Source organism: Chiloscyllium plagiosum, unplaced genomic scaffold (assembly GCF_037043375.1).
Source record: "Chiloscyllium plagiosum isolate Xiang-an unplaced genomic scaffold, Cpla_swu_hap1 HiC_scaffold_31, whole genome shotgun sequence".
Taxonomy (NCBI): domain Eukaryota; kingdom Metazoa; phylum Chordata; class Chondrichthyes; order Orectolobiformes; family Hemiscylliidae; genus Chiloscyllium; species Chiloscyllium plagiosum.
Genome location: NW_028270169.1, coordinates 18,936,242 through 18,952,043, shown reverse-complemented (window position 1 = coordinate 18,952,043; position 15,802 = coordinate 18,936,242). Strand labels below are relative to the sequence as shown.

General features: G+C 38.8%; 1 protein-coding gene across 1 annotated transcript in view; it reads right to left on the bottom strand.

Annotated features, from left to right (window-relative positions):
• Positions 1-21: 21 nt before the first annotated feature.
• ddx52 (DEAD (Asp-Glu-Ala-Asp) box polypeptide 52) overlaps positions 22-15,802 on the bottom strand; it is a 38,305-nt gene continuing 22,524 nt past the window's right edge. Inside the window, exons 11-15 of the mRNA XM_087977305.1 lie at positions 13,697-13,847; positions 9,377-9,452; positions 7,202-7,273; positions 1,593-1,685; positions 22-561 (exon numbers count right to left, since the gene is read on the bottom strand). Of these exons, the coding sequence (XP_087833431.1) occupies positions 474-561; positions 1,593-1,685; positions 7,202-7,273; positions 9,377-9,452; positions 13,697-13,847 (480 nt within the window). The 3' untranslated portion in view covers positions 22-473. The remainder of the gene's footprint in view (positions 562-1,592; positions 1,686-7,201; positions 7,274-9,376; positions 9,453-13,696; positions 13,848-15,802) is intronic.

Here is a 15,802-nt window from a genome sequence, read left to right as displayed (position 1 = left end):
TTTTTTTAAAAACTGAAAATTAAATCCCAAATTAATTTACCTTAAATTATGTTGGTGATATTTATTCCCACTGTCATAACTGTAACTATATCTGCTTGAAGCATAACTTCCATACAAAAACAGTCCTTCTGAAAGACAATTTGAAGTATCCAAATGCCAACATGCTGTTTCAGGTAGAAATGACCATACTATGTGTATGTGAAGATCACACCCTCATAAGATACAACTGTACATAGGTACAGAATATTTCTAAAGTCATAAACATACAATATAAAAATGATCACAGCTGAAGTATCACACCAAAAACACTGCTTCTAAAGACTTAATTAAAAAAAAATTCAGATAAGCATTTTAAAAAATGCAAGTGTAAACAATAGTAATGTTCAGCATCAGTCCCTGATGTACAAGTGGCTGTCAGATGCTCTGCATCTCAACTGCAGAAGACAATCTTGAACACTTCCAGCAGCGCTTCATTAGCTTTCAGTGGTAACCTGTTCAGCCTTGGCAGCTGGCACACTTGCATGGGATTTTTCTTTTTTCTTGCTCTTCTGTATCATTTTTCTGAGAACAGAACAGAATAAAGATGAAATTTCATCATGGCTAGCTGAGACAAAGTGCAAACCACCTATACAGAAGCATTTTCTTTCTACATTCCCATTTAAGTCATTAAAATTCAAAATTATTCTTCCAATAACTATCTTCACACAAATCCTCCCTATTGCCATACATTTCTATCTTAGCAATCATGAGACTCAGAAACTCACCGTCAGTGCAGCACTTCATTACACATTTAACTAGAACAAATTGCTGGTAGACCAACTGGACAATGGATAATCTAACCTGCCCCATTCAAACACACTTTCATGTTACTTAATTCTAAATTGTCCCATTCGATTTCAAATAATTACCACTGCATTATTCTCAAAGTTAAAGCAGAGTTTTAGAAATTGATAATGGTTAGTATCATAACTTTTAGATCAATACCACCCATTGTCTCCACTACAGCTGGTCATTTTCAGACACCATCACGATACTATGTAATTCTTTCACCCAACACAGCCCGCACCCTTTTGAAATTTGTAACACATAAAAAAAGTATCTTTCATATTATAGTAATTTTATCTTCATACTGGAGGCAATTCAGAAGTGAATTAAACATAGCTTTGAGCAACATTCTAGCTTTTAAATAAGCACTCAAAATGCTAATGATTCTGTAAATGAATTTTCAAGGAATGGTGTACAGTACATTTCAAAATAAGCACATTTTGATGCTCACAGTTGTAAAGTCTTCCAAATCTACAATCTAATACAAGGCTCACATAAGAACAAATGTCAAATTCTCACTTCAAAATGACTAATTTACTTCAATTTCAAACATCCCAGAAATAATGCAACTTGTAAGTCATACGTGTGCCTCTACAGGCAGAAAGCTGAAAGGCATCACTCAAATTGTTCCCTTTAAAAGGTGCCATATGTGAAGCGAATAGGCTAAACAATAAGTTAAATGAAAGAAGACACTTCTGAATACTGTTGTCCAACTTCACATAGTTTAAATCAAAAGTAAATACATAAAACTCAAAATAAAACCTTACTTCGTCCTGGAAGCTTTTTCAATGAAGTACTTTGGTGTGGTCTTGATATCCGCTCGTTTGATCGGATTTTTGATCAACCTTTTCTTTTGTTTACTGCAATAAAGGTTGAGATTGTAGCCATTATTGCAATCAGTGTCAAACAATACAGAAAGTGAAATAAATATTTTGATAAAACATATGTACGTACTAAGAACAGGCTAACTATATGACACATCTAGTATCAAATTCAAAGTATTTTAAAATTGTACCATCAGAAGGAATGGAGTTCAATACATTCTGGGGATCAGTACTCCAATGCTGTTTTTGCAGAGACTCTGTTTTAGAGACACCAAGTTCCTACCTTTCTTCCATTTAAATATTTCATTAAATAGACTTGGACTTAGTATTTTAACTAGATTTCGCTGAGGAGAAACAAAATTTTGTGAAACATTCGATAATGTAATAGCTGGCATGTTTGATGCCATGATCTATATTTTTCAACAAAAGCTATTCCACAACATTTGAGTTTTGCACTGCACGGTCAGTAAGGAGCAGAAATGGGCATGGAGACTTCCCCCGAGTGAGGCAAAAGCTAAGTCAGTACGGCTGGGAGTTTGCTTCAAAGTGCGAATCTGAGGCGGAGGGACTCAAGAGGTGCCTTAACCAATGTTTATTGCAAGAAGTAACCTCTCTGTCGCAAGAGATATGGGACATGATAAAAGGTGCAAATTGAGAGGCCGACCTGCAGTGAGACCAGCTGTAGAGTTACACCACAACCAAATATAAGTGCAGGGAAAGCAGGTGATTAGTGAACATTTCCAATCTTTAAAGCAAAAGTTCTTCCGTTTGCATTTAGGGCTTTAGTACTTTTCTTAAAAAAAAAGCACTAAATGTAAGATTGAAACTGGCGTTTTTATTAAACTACGATAAAAAGTTTAGTGAGTTGCTGCTGCAGCATACCAAGGTGATCCAGAGCAAACACATCTCTTGTTAAAGGGTTTGTAGCTTCAGGAACTTCAGATCAGTGTTGAGGAGCTGGAATCCAAGCTGCAGGCATTGCACCACAATTGAGAAAGGGCATGTTACCTGAACACTTTGTTCCAGGAGTCCATCACACCCTCCAGACTGAATAATTCAAATCAGGTCTATGACCAAGGACATAAGAGCGTAGCTGCAGGTAAGGCAAGTATGAGGACCCTTCATTTGAGAAGTTTTGGCCCCTACAAAAGTCAAGGTTCTTACAAGCTGTGTGGACAACAGTGCAAACTGTAGGGAGGAGCAAAGTAACCACAGCATAGGGAGCCATTCAAGGGTGGGGAAGAAAAAGAATATGGTTGTCGTAAGAGACATTACCTATCCTCCTAATTATGCTGTTTTTGGCAGCCCTGAGTGGAAGATCCGAAGGCTGTGTTGCCTGGACAGTATCACGCTTAAGGTCATCTCCTCATAGCTGGAGGAGACCTTAGAGCAGGAGGGGAGAGATCTAGTGACATATCCAAATATGGACTAAACATGGATAGGAATGGAAAGGAGATCCTGCTGAGAGAATGTGAAAGGTTAGGAGCCAAATCAAAAAGCAAAACTTTCAACATAACTTCTGGACTACCACCTGAGCCAAACTTCATGGGTAAAACAAAATCAAAGAACTTAATGCATAGCTCAAAGATTGGTGTGCATGGAATGGGTTTCAGCATTAGCACTGGAACTGGGTAGAAAGGAGCTATTCTGGTTAGACAGGCTTCACTCAACCACGTTTGGACTAGTGTCTCCCCACCCTGCTGAATTTAATGACTAGGGTTCAAATTTTCTTTTTGGGGAGGGGGCGAAGGTCATGTAATGATGTACGAGTATAGAAGAAGGTCAGAAAAAAAAAAGAGAAAAATGGCAAAGCTAATGGCTCTTTACTTTAATGCATGCAATATTCAGAACAAAATAAATAATCGACTCAAACACAGGTTAATGGGTATGATCTTAAAGCCATTACAGAGACTCAGTTAGGAGGAGATCAAACCTGGAAACTAAATATTTAGGGACAGGTAACTTTGCAAAAGGGCAGGAAGGAAGGAAAAGGTGGAGAAATAGCATGGTTAGTACGAGGTGGAATACATCTATAGCAAAAAGTGATCCTAGATCAGATAATGTAGCATCCATTTGGGTGAAGGTAAGAAAAGACAAGACAAGGGAAATAAGACACTGGTGGGCTTAGTCTCAGAACTGAGCCTAAACTGTAGGATTGAATAAATAAGGAACTAGTGAGGGCATGTAAAAAATGTTCTACAATTGTTTATATTATATATTAATGGCTTGGATGAGAAAATGAGAAAATGAACGTGTCATGATCAAGTTTGCAGGTGACAAAAATAGGTGGGAAGGCAAATGGTGAAAATGATAGACGTTTTAGAGGAATATAGACAGGTTGAATGAGTCGGCAAAAATCTAGCAGATAGAACATAAATTGTGGAAAAATGCAATTTGGCCAGAGAATCAAAGAGCTGAATATTATTTTATAAAGGGAAAAAAACTGCAGAAAGCTGCAGCTCAGAAGGATTTGGCAGTCCTTGTACATTAGTCACAAAAAGCTAGCATCCAAGTTCATAACTAGTATTGTTGTGAAAATTTATAAATAGGGATAATTTGCTAAAACTATACAATGCACTAGATAGATGACACTGACAATGCGGTGAATAGTCTTGGTTCCCTTACCTAAGGAAAGATATACTGGCACTGGGGGAAATCCAGAGAAGGTTCGGGACGGTTGATTTCAGATAAGGAAAAATTTTTTTGTTTGTGAAGAGTTGAGTAAGTTGGATTGGTACTCATTGGAATTTACAAGAACCTTACTGAAATTTTCAGGACACTTGGGACATGACCTGGTAGCTGTGAAGAGGTTGTTTCCCCATGTGGGAGCGTCTAGAACCAGAGGACTTAATCTCCAAGCAAAGGGTCACCAGTTAGGACAAAGACGAGAAGGAACTCTGTCTGTCAACGGGTAGTGGAATTCAATTCTGCAGAGGGCTGTAAAGACTGGGTCATTAAGTATATGCAAGACTGAGATATGCAGAATTTTAGTGAGGACTGCAGATGCTGGAGATCAGTGTAGAGGTGTAGTGCTGAAAAAAGCACAGCAGGTCAGGCAGCATCCAAGGAGCAAGAGAATCGATGTTTTTGACATAAGCCCTTCATCAGGAATGAGGCTTATGGGTTGGGGCGGAGTGATAGATGGGAGGGAGTGGGGTTTGGAGAAAGGTAGCTGAGAAAACGATAGGTGGATGAAGGTGAGGGAGAAGGTGATAGGTCAGAGGAGGGTTGGGGGGGGGAAAGAGAGTGATAGACAGGTCCGGAGGGCAGTGCTGACTTGGAGGTTTGGGACTGGGGGTTTTGGGGGCGGGGAAGGGGTGGAAATAGGTGGGAACGAGGAAGCTGTTAAAATCCACATTTATTCTGTGTGGTTGCAGGGTTCCAACGCGGAATACAAGGTGTTGTTCCTCCAGGCATCAGGTGGTGAGGGTTTGGTGGAGGCGGCAGCCCAGGACCTACATGTTCCTGACAAAGTGGGAATGGGAAGGGGAGTTGAAATGCGCAGCCATGGGGGTTGGAGGTTGGTGCAGGTGTCCTGAGATGTTCTCTGAAACTAAACTTTAGTAAGGAAATCAAGGGTCATTGGGAAATGGCAGGATAATGGTATTGAGTTATCAGTTTACAATCCCATTGAAGGGGGGGTGAAAAAAGACTCAATGGGCTGAATGGCCTACTTCATCTGACATCTTGTGGTCTTAGTTGTTAATATTCATAACTTTAAAGGGTCAGCATAAAATCTCTAGACAAAAATAACACCTATCCTGACGGAACAAGACTGTTACATCTTTTATTTATTAATTCACGGCATGGAGTGATACTGGCACACAGTCAGCAGTTATTGCTCAACCTTAGGTGTCTGTGGGTAATTAGTGGCTATCTCCATTTGTGAACTAAATAGACTTTCATGACAATCCTGTTTTTTTTAAAATCACCATTACAGCTACCAGTTGTTTATTTCAGATTTCATCAACCAAATTTGAAATCACACCCACGATGGTGGTTTGATTTACCATCTCTGCTTTAGCCACTGATTACTAGGTTAAAAAAACCCCACTGTACTCTTTACAGCGAATGATATAAAAAGCCAATCTATCATCAACACTGTGCTCAAGAAAGCACACAGATCTCATGACAAATATCAATTCAGAAGCGTGCAGTGATTTTTTTATTTTTACATTTGGGATAATACTTTACACATAACGACAAACAAAAGATCAATAAAACAGACAAATTTAAAATTCATCTGTCAATGCTACAATTGTACAACTTTCACCCGTGTATAATTGAGTTTAAAGCATCTATGTTTAAAAGGTGAAGCATTAATGGGCAGCACGGTGGCACAGTGGTTAGCACTGCTGCCTCACAGCCCCAGAGACCTGGGTTCAATTCCCGCCTCAGGTGACTGATGGTGCAAACTCCACACGTTCGCCCGGTGTCTGCGTGGGTTTCCTCTGGGTGCTCCGCTTTCCTCCCACATTTCAAAAACATGCAGGTTAGGTGAATTGGCCATGCTAAATTGCCTGTAGTGTTAGGTGCAGGGGTAAATGTAGGGGAATGGGTCTGGGCGAGTGCGCTTCAGCGGGTCGGTGTGGACTTGTTGGGCCGAAAGGCCTGTTTCCACACTAAGTAATCTAATCTACCCAAGATGTACCATATCTGAAAATGAAACAAGTGGAAGAAATAGAAAGTGTGGAGATGCTAGACAAGTCTTCCATCTGCAATCTGAGCCACACCAAACAGATAACAGAAAGAGAAAGATTCAACCCTAGGCTTCCCACCACAATTCCCCATGGCCAACACAAAGTTGCAGTTAGAGCAGACTAACTGACAATTACGGGGACGCAGTAGAATCATTTTTTTCCAAAAAAGAGAAAAAAAAAGTCAGGATGATAAAACTCACCACAAACTCTTTTCTTTCAGAGAGATACAAATAAAGAAGTGTTGATAACATCCTTTCTTGAAATTAATGCTTGCATTAAAAGACAGCTTTAAAAAAAAACGTAAATCTGCCAATATAGCCAGTGAAATGCTATTTCTTAAATAAATCATTATGAGATTAGATTAGATTACTTAGATAATAAAAACAGCTGAATCATAGCAATATATACGTGCCTCACCAACTCCAATAAAGGGGGAAGGTGTACATTTAAAACAATTTATCTTAAAGCACTTTACACTAAACAGACAAAAGTTCTACCCTCTGCATTCCTAGGTGAATACAGTTTCATTTGGAAGATATCATTCGTTCTGAAGGGTCATCGGACCTGAACCGTTAACTCTGGTTTCCCTCCACAGATGCAGCCAGACCTGCTGGGTTTTTCCAGTAATTTCTATTTTTTTTGTTTCTGCATCCACAGTTCTTTTGGATTTTCATTTGGAAGAGACAAGACAGTGATTGAGCTTTACAAGCCAACCAACAGAACTCTCAAGTTTGCCAGATATTGCAATCCAGGCCATTCACCAAGATCAAACCATTCCTTTGTCTCAAACAGCCTTAGACAGCATTTTATAATATCTGCTAGTGTGACATGTTTTAAATTAATGGCACTTACCTTTGCAGTTTGTTTATTTGCATCATATAGTCTGGTACAGGGCAGCCAGCTTGTTTGATAACGTTTGCTATACTAATTAAAGAGAAAAGAAAATAATGTTTTCAGAAGTGTTCAGAATCTTAAGTTATTCTCACATCAACTATGAATAGCCATGATATTTTTGGCACAAATTTTATTTTGCCCAAGCATCAATGGTGATCAATAGGAAGAACTGCTGAGCCCATTCAACTCTTCGATTCTGTCACCATAAAAGATTGGCGAATTAAAAATTTATAAAAGTCAGGAACTTGTATTTTTCACAAAGCTAATAGTTTTTGATCTGAATTTTATGAATGGGATGTGACTGATCAGTGACTGCCAAATGTTTCCATAAATTAAAACTCAGTAAACCAAGGGACACGATATCTATAATGGTGCCAGATTCAGTCTTGACTCATTCAGATTAAAAGTTAGTTCAGTTACAATTTACTTTTATTTTTAAGGCTTAGAAGTCTTGACAGTCAGCACTTTTGTAGCTTAAAACAATTGTTGGAATGGCAACAAATAATCTGTTTAAATTCATGAAAATGATAAACCTCCCAAGATCCTAATATGAGCTGTTGGGTTATGCAAGTGAGACACCCTCATTCATATTAATTATGGAACACAATTAAGTTCAGATTCCTACCATGGCCATTTGTTATCATCATTGCAGAGCATCAGTTTTCCAGTTCACTTTGTCTTCTAGCCATGGCTCAGTTTATTTCACAGTGAAATGTTGATGCATCCTCAAATTTAGAGACAGTGCGTCACGACACTTTTCTTACATAAAACCATAGGCTCATTAAAAATTTTCATAAAAGTGGAGTCAGGGATTTCTGGTTGCAGGGAGTGTGGGAGTTAGGCACAGGACCTGGCATCAGCATGGCCAAGGTGGGTGCAGTGAAGAAGTGGTGCCTGAAGAGAGGGGACTCTTACATTGGTGGGTCTGGTGCAGGTGAGGCAGTGGAGGAAGGGGCAGCAGTGCAGGCATCTTTAATGAGCCGGCTCAGGGCTCAAGATTCTCAGTTTTATGTTTTATCCTTTATATTCTTGAACTATTCAAAATGCTGCAAGATTGTGGCAACTGTTAAAACTTTTCACTGTATTTTACTGTATTATTCACTGTAAAATGCAAGTGAAATTGATAAATCAATTATATTTCCTCAGAGGAATTTAGAGAACAGTCATGATAAAATAAAAAATAATAAACTTGGATTAACATATACAGCATGTTAGGACAGTATTTTCTGACTAAAATTTAAAAAGAAAAAAGGCTTTTGACTAAACTAGTGTCCAAGGTCAGTCAAATTATAGAGCAACTTGTTTACAGAATGACTGTACCTATCTGGAAGCCATGTTGATCCACTGAGTCACTCAGTTCAGCAATGAATCAGTATTTCTGACTGTAGCACATGTAAACAGCTAACAAGTATAAAGGCATTTTTTTTAAATGTTTTTGCCATTAATTTAGAAAATTAGTGCCACTCTTTCACTATTTTCATTTTGTACAGGATCATTGTTTTAAGAGAATCTTGTGAAACCACAAAGCACTGCATTTTTGGGATAAGAGACCAAGCTTTTGCGGAAATTTATTGCAAAATGCCTGATCTTTATTGCTTGCCCGATGGTAAACAGTGCACTGGAGCAAAACTGACATTGCGTCTTTCTTATAATAGTTGTCACTTTTTCGACGTCAAACTAGAAAAAGCAAGAAGCCTCTAATTTCATTATATGCAGTAGATTGTTAGAATAGGTAGCATTTACACAACGCAAGCAATATTTCAATAGCCAACAACATACGAAATGAACATTTTAATCACAGTAACGGACAGCTCAATTGTACTTCTCACAATACTCCAACTCTGCCTTAACAAGCACAAAATGGATTCCATCAAGCACTATTTTCTTTCCTCTTCCACAGAAATACTCCTCTTAAAAGAAACTAAGTGTTTAATCTCAAAATATTCCCTCCCCTACAGAAATGTGAAAGTATCTATGTCAGAGTCTTTGAAGGTGCAGTCACCTTCAGCCAGTGGTGGACAATGAAAACTGGCATTGCCTTCGATGGTCACATCCCGTGAACGAATAATCAACAATTAGCTTTACTCTAATAACAGGGAACCTCTGGCTTACAGCACACAAGTTCAAACTAACCTCCGTAAAAGTGGCTTATCATCTTCTGTGAAAAATGTAATAGACTTTCCTCGATGACCAGCTCTTCCAGTCCGTCCTACATATAACAAGCACACTTGTCACCATAACGTATTATTTCACACAGAAGATAAACAATTAGAATATTTATACAGGAAATGAGAACTAAGGAATGATGCAAAGTGAAAAAAAATCTGAAAAAGAAGTAACATAAAAACAGAATGTAGGAATAGGCCATTCAAGCCTTCACCACCATTCAATATGATCAGGTCTGATCATCCAACTCAGTCACCTCTTCCCAGTTTCTCCCCATTTCCTTTGATCCCTTTAGCCCCAAGAACTAATGTTTAACTCTTTCTTGAAAACATTCAATTTTCTGGCCTCAACCACTTTCTGCAGCAGAGAATTCCACAGGTTCACTACATTCTGGGTTAAGAAATTTCTCATCTCATTCCTTGTATCCTCAAACTATCACCTCAGCTCCGGACTCCACAATCATCAGGAAAATTCTTTCTGCATTTACCCTGTCTAGTCTGGTTAGACAGTTATAGGTTTCTATCCATTATTCTTCCAAACTCTAGTGAATACAGTTCTACCTAATCCAGTCTCTCTTCATAGGTCAGTCCTGCCTTCCCAGGAATCAGTCTGGTAAACCTTTGTTGCATTCCCTCCATAGCTAGAATGCGTTTCCTCAGATAAAGAGGGTCAAAACTGCACACAATACTCCAGGAATGGTCTCACCAAGGCTCGGCACAATTGCAGCAAGACATCCCTGCTCTGTACTTGAAGATTCTTGCTATGAAGACCAACATACCGCTTGCCTTCTTCATTGCCTGCTGCTTGCAACAACTGGTGACTAAAGACACCCAGGTCTGGTCATATCCTGCCCCTTTTGCCAAGCTATCACCATTCAGATAATCTGCCTGCTTTTGCATCCAAAGTGGATAACCTCACACTTATCGACATTATACTGCATTCTCCACGCAACTGTCCAAATTACATGAAAGCATCTCTGCATCCTCCTCACATCCTGGCATCCTATCAATCAGCTTTGTGAGGAAAGCTGTGGCGCTGCAGAAACACAGCAGGTCAGACAGCATCCAAGGAGCAGGAGAGTCGTGTTTCAGGCATAAGCCCTTTGTCAGAAATTCCTGATGAAGGCTTATGCCCGAAGCATCAACTCTCCTGCTCCTCAGGTGCTGCCTGACCTGCTGTGCTTTTCCAGTACCACACTCTCAACTCTGATCTCCAGCATCGGCAGTCCTCACTTTCTCCATGTATCGTCTACAGACTTGGGAGGTATTACATTTAGTTCTCTCATCTAAAATCATTAATATAAAGTGTGAATAACTGGGATCAAAGCACTGATCACAGCAATACCACACTAGTCATTCCCTGCCACTTGGTAAAAGACTTACTTAGTCATGCTGTTTCCTGCCTGCCATCCAGTTCTTTAGCCATGTCAGCACATGAACCCCCAATCTCACATGCTTTAATTTTACATACAAATCTTTCACATGGGACCTTATCAAAGAGCAAATGTTTCACTATAAAACAAATAACAGGCTGGAGAAATTGAGCTCTGGCAGTATCTTTAGAGAAGGAAACAGTCAATGTTGAATCCAAAATGACTTTTCATCAAAACTCTCAAAAAGTGTTTCAAATATACCATCACAGCAGAGTTCAAACAACAAAACGTGGAACAGATATATTTTGACTGGAAGTTAGAAATTTAAGATTTTCATGCTAAAACTTGAAAGTGTTCCATGTCTTTGAGTAACAACAGCTTTGATCACTGTGTCACTGTTGCATAGGAGATGATCAAGTCCTGAACACGACAAAAAAGGACCACACAAAACAAACAAACAAACGTCATGTTTCTGAAAGGCTGAGGTAAGAGTAATGAATGTCAAATCTGACAGGCAAGATGGATGGATGGACCATGGTTACATAGCAAATAAATAAATGAAAAAAAGGTCTATTTAGAAAAGTGCGATAACCCTTACAGGACATGGACTTGCAAACTAGTCAGTAAGTTTTTCACATGTTAGGTGGCATTTGTGGAGGCAAAATCCTTTGAATAATTTCCTAGTTGAATGCCACGGAAAATCAACAGGTTTATTCTGATTGGATTTGCTCCAGTGGCCATTTGACTTTCCTTTTCCACATTAATTGTGCCCATTATCAGGTCACTGCAATAATCTCACAACTAAATTAGATTTGCAAGGTGCTTTAAATTCACCATTTCATTAATAATTTTATTCATAATGTTTACCATGAGGTAGAAGGAGGAAAGAAAGAGAAAGACGACAAGTAAAAAAAAATGTTAAGTTGCAGCTTTCAGTGACACATGTATTTCTACCCAGGAGATGTACTTCCAAAGACTATGCCAGTGCTATTTTAAAGCTAACCACAGCAGTATATAAAGACAGCATGAATTATAAACCTGCTGTCCTGGTCTCTCATAGAGAAGATGTTCATCTTCCTCCCAGTTAAAAGGTTGGTTGCATTCTCACCTCCAAGCCAGAAGTACTAATTTCAGCTGATGATGTACTTCATTATCTAGTGGGTGCAGCATCATTTAATGCTGTTGCCTTTTGGTGAGAGGGATTTAATCCAAGAAAGTTTGAATAATTATCCCATTTAACAAGGACGTTCTCCCCATGTCCTTGTTAACAATTCTTCCACAGCTAATACGCTAAAAGACACTCAACATGGCAACGTTAGCAATGTATTTGGTGCAGAATAGCTGGTTTAAATATCACTGTTTGGAGTGTAATTAACTGAGTAAAGAAGTTTTAAATATTTGAATACAATATGTGAATAAGCATTGTTGTGAAAAATGTCACACATTAGTGTTTCAAAGGTTCACCTCAATATAAATAAAACTTATTTTTAAAAACAATTAACTTTCTGCCCCTTCATTAAAAGGAATCTCTACAAAGATTTGCAGATTGTACCTGCAGAGTGAATATACTGGCTTATTAAAAATCTATAATAACTGATGCAATGCTCTTGCTATAAAATAGATATAGCATTCATATTTCAAGATGACAGACCTTAAGATATGCAGGATTTGCTGTTACATAAAAATACATGTTAATACTCTCCCTTCGAAGATATCGTTTCAGTTGCTCTCTGCTGTTTTGCTTGCATCACAAGTTTTCTGGATGTTAAACAACAGGAGCTGACCAAGCAGTTTGGCCTAAATGTTGTCCACATGTGCAATTCCAACATGGGTCACTGGACAGCAATCAGTAATTGAAATGCTTGGCTGATTTTTTCACTCCTGAGGCAGGGTCAAAGAGGCCATCTCAACCAACCACTGATGGGGCAGCAGTAAACAAAGTGTGAGGGAGTGAGAAACAATACAAACCAGGATCTTTTGATCTGCACAGTTTTAGTGACTACTACTGCCAGCTACTCCCCAACACTAATCCTCAATAGGAGCGGATTACTATGCGGATTCTAATAGTAACAAAGTTTACAAAAGTCACGTATTTCCTATCAGTGTTATGATTTTCCTTACAGTTAGGTTTTAAGTTTTAATCTTCTACATAGCTTTCATGGAACTAAAGTAGACATTGGTCAAGGATAGGTTTTGCTCATAAAAGCACAAAGCCTAGTTTCAATAGCGTGTATTACTTTAACAAATAGTTAATAATCCAAGTATTGGTTGCAGTTACAGGAATTCCAATTATGTCAACAATCAGGGATTTTAAACAGAAGATAGAAGCACCAACCAGATTTTGACAAAATTCCTTCAGCAATGACGCATGGAGTTTCCCTTGATGGCCCCTGTTTACCTAGGACTAAATTACTCCCTTATTTCCTCAGGCAATGAGGGTTCAATGAGGCCAATTTTTAAAACAAGCCAAATTTTTTCCTCCTGCCCCCACAGTTAGATGATAGCCATATTTGCCACAATTACTGGACAAAATAAATCCAACACAAAAAAATTGGCTCAACATTCTGCAATGTCAATTGTTTTGAATAAATTTTTTTTATATCCTTTGCTCTTTATCAACTTAATCCACAATCAAGAGGTGCATGCATGTGCTGGGGGTGGGGAATGACAAAAAGGTGGTGACAGTTGCTGAATCTGCTTCAGAAAAACATTTCTAATATGGCTGAATTTAAAATGAAACAATGCATAAAAGCTTGAATTTTAAAGACCCTTACTTGGAAACTTTTGTTCAGATGGCTATAAAGGCACTATCCAGCTTGGCAAAGTTCAAGATACTCAGCAAGTGTTTTCTAACGCAGGTCCTTTTCAAAAACAATAGACTTTCACTGAAAGTGGAAATATGACTATATACATACCAATTCTATGAATGTACTCCACAGCAGTAGTTGGAAAGTCGTAATTGATGACTAGATTCACTCCTTTAAAGTCAATACCACGAGCCAGGAGAGCTGTACAAATGAGGACCCAAATTTTTCCGGCTCTGAAGCTGCATACTACATTATCTCTCTGAGTGGGGAGTGGGGAAAATACAGACAGAAATTGCTGTAAAGCCTAGAGACACTTACAAAAGGAGAAACAGATTTTAATGCAAGGCTACATTTTCTAGGTCCATTGACTTCACTGATCTAAATTGCAGTTGGATATTCAACAGTTGCTAGCTCTAAAAATATGAAAAATATTTGGGAGACATTATACAAAAATTTCAAGCTAGAAAATATAAGGCACCAAGTATAGGCACTGGAGCTAGTGTAGCATATTAATAAGACTTGGTATGTGAGCCTTGATAGCAAGTATCAGGGTCTATTCCACCACAGTGGGTTGCACAATCTTGATCTTATCCACATAGGCAAAGGTTCCCACCAATAGAGGTGATAGAAAGACTGTTTGATTTTCTTCTCTGCCCCAGCTTGAAGGTACTTTTGCTGAATGCAGTGCTTCTGCCTCTGTCATAGTTGGATGTACCACATATAGCTACATATAAGTTGGATTTTTGAGAAACATCTTTCAGGAAAAACTTAAAGAAGGACTCTATCATGACGGATTAACAAACACTTCAATGATCCCACACAGCATGAAACTAAAACCAAAACATAAGTTTGTAGTGATATTTTGTATACACAGACTATTGTACTCTCTACCATTTCTATGCTGAAGCATTGCTGGTATGGAGAACCTGTTCAAAAACTAAAAGGGTTCAAACAGACTAATTCAACTTGAAATTCATTGACCCCTGCTTTAAAACAGGAGACTGCCCAGAAGTGTGAAGTCACTGCCTCCATCATTTCCAAAATTGGCAAGAACAAAGCCAAGTCTGAGAATAGCAGTACAGTGGGAACCTTGACATTTCCTCAGTACTGAATGTCAAAGTCAAGCTCTTCACTGAGAAAACGTGGATCAAGCTCAAATTCGAGTGGCTGTGTTGTGGAAGAGTCCCAGTAACCGGGCCTACAACTGTGTACTTAAGAACAAATATTGGGGGAAAAGCAAATATTTCCTTAATTTTTATGGTTTAGTCCTCCCTATAAAAACACACCTCTAACTCACATGAAACAATATATTTTATTAGTACCACAATGAGAAACTAAGGTTAACTTTACAAAGAACATTACACTGCAGTACAGGCTCTTCGGCCCTCAATGTTGCGCCGACCTGTGAAATCAATCTGATGCCCATCTATCCTACACCGTTCTATTATCCATATGCACGTCCAATGCCTATTTAAATGCCCTTAACATCAGCGAGTCTACGACGGTTGCAGACAGGCCGTTCCATGCCCCTACTACTGAGTAAAGAAGCTACTCAATATCGGTCATAAATCAAACACCCCTCAATTTAAAGCTACGTCCCCTTGCATTAGTCTTCATCATCTGAGGAAAAAGGCTCTCACCGTCTACCCTTTCTAACCCTCTCATTATCTTATAAGTTTCAATTAGTTGTGAAACTTGAAAGGGTTCAGAAAAGATTGTTGTCTGCTTTGGAGAATTTGAGCTACAAGGAGAGATCGAATAGGGCTGTTTTCCTTGGAGTTTCAGAGGCTGAGGGGTGATCTTATAGAGGTTTATAAAATCATGAGGCGCAGGGATAGAATAAATAGACAAGTCCTTTCCCTGGGGTGGGGAGATGAGAGGGGAAAATATATAAAAGAGACCCAAGCGGTAACTTTTTCACGCAGAGGGTGGTACGTATATGGAATGAGCTGCCAGAGGAAGTGGTGGAAGCTGGTACAATTGCAACATTTAAAAAGGCATCTGGATATGTATATGAATAGAAAGGATTTGGAGGGATATGGGCCCATTGCTGGAAAGTGGGACTAGATTGAGTTGGGATATCTGGTCGGCATGGACGGGTTGGACAGAGCTGTACAGTGGCCCATTCCCGAAATGTCCTAAAAACAAACAAGACACTATTTGTTTGGTTGTGCTAACCATGACAAACCTAGACCTGAAGTTTATTAAACTAAG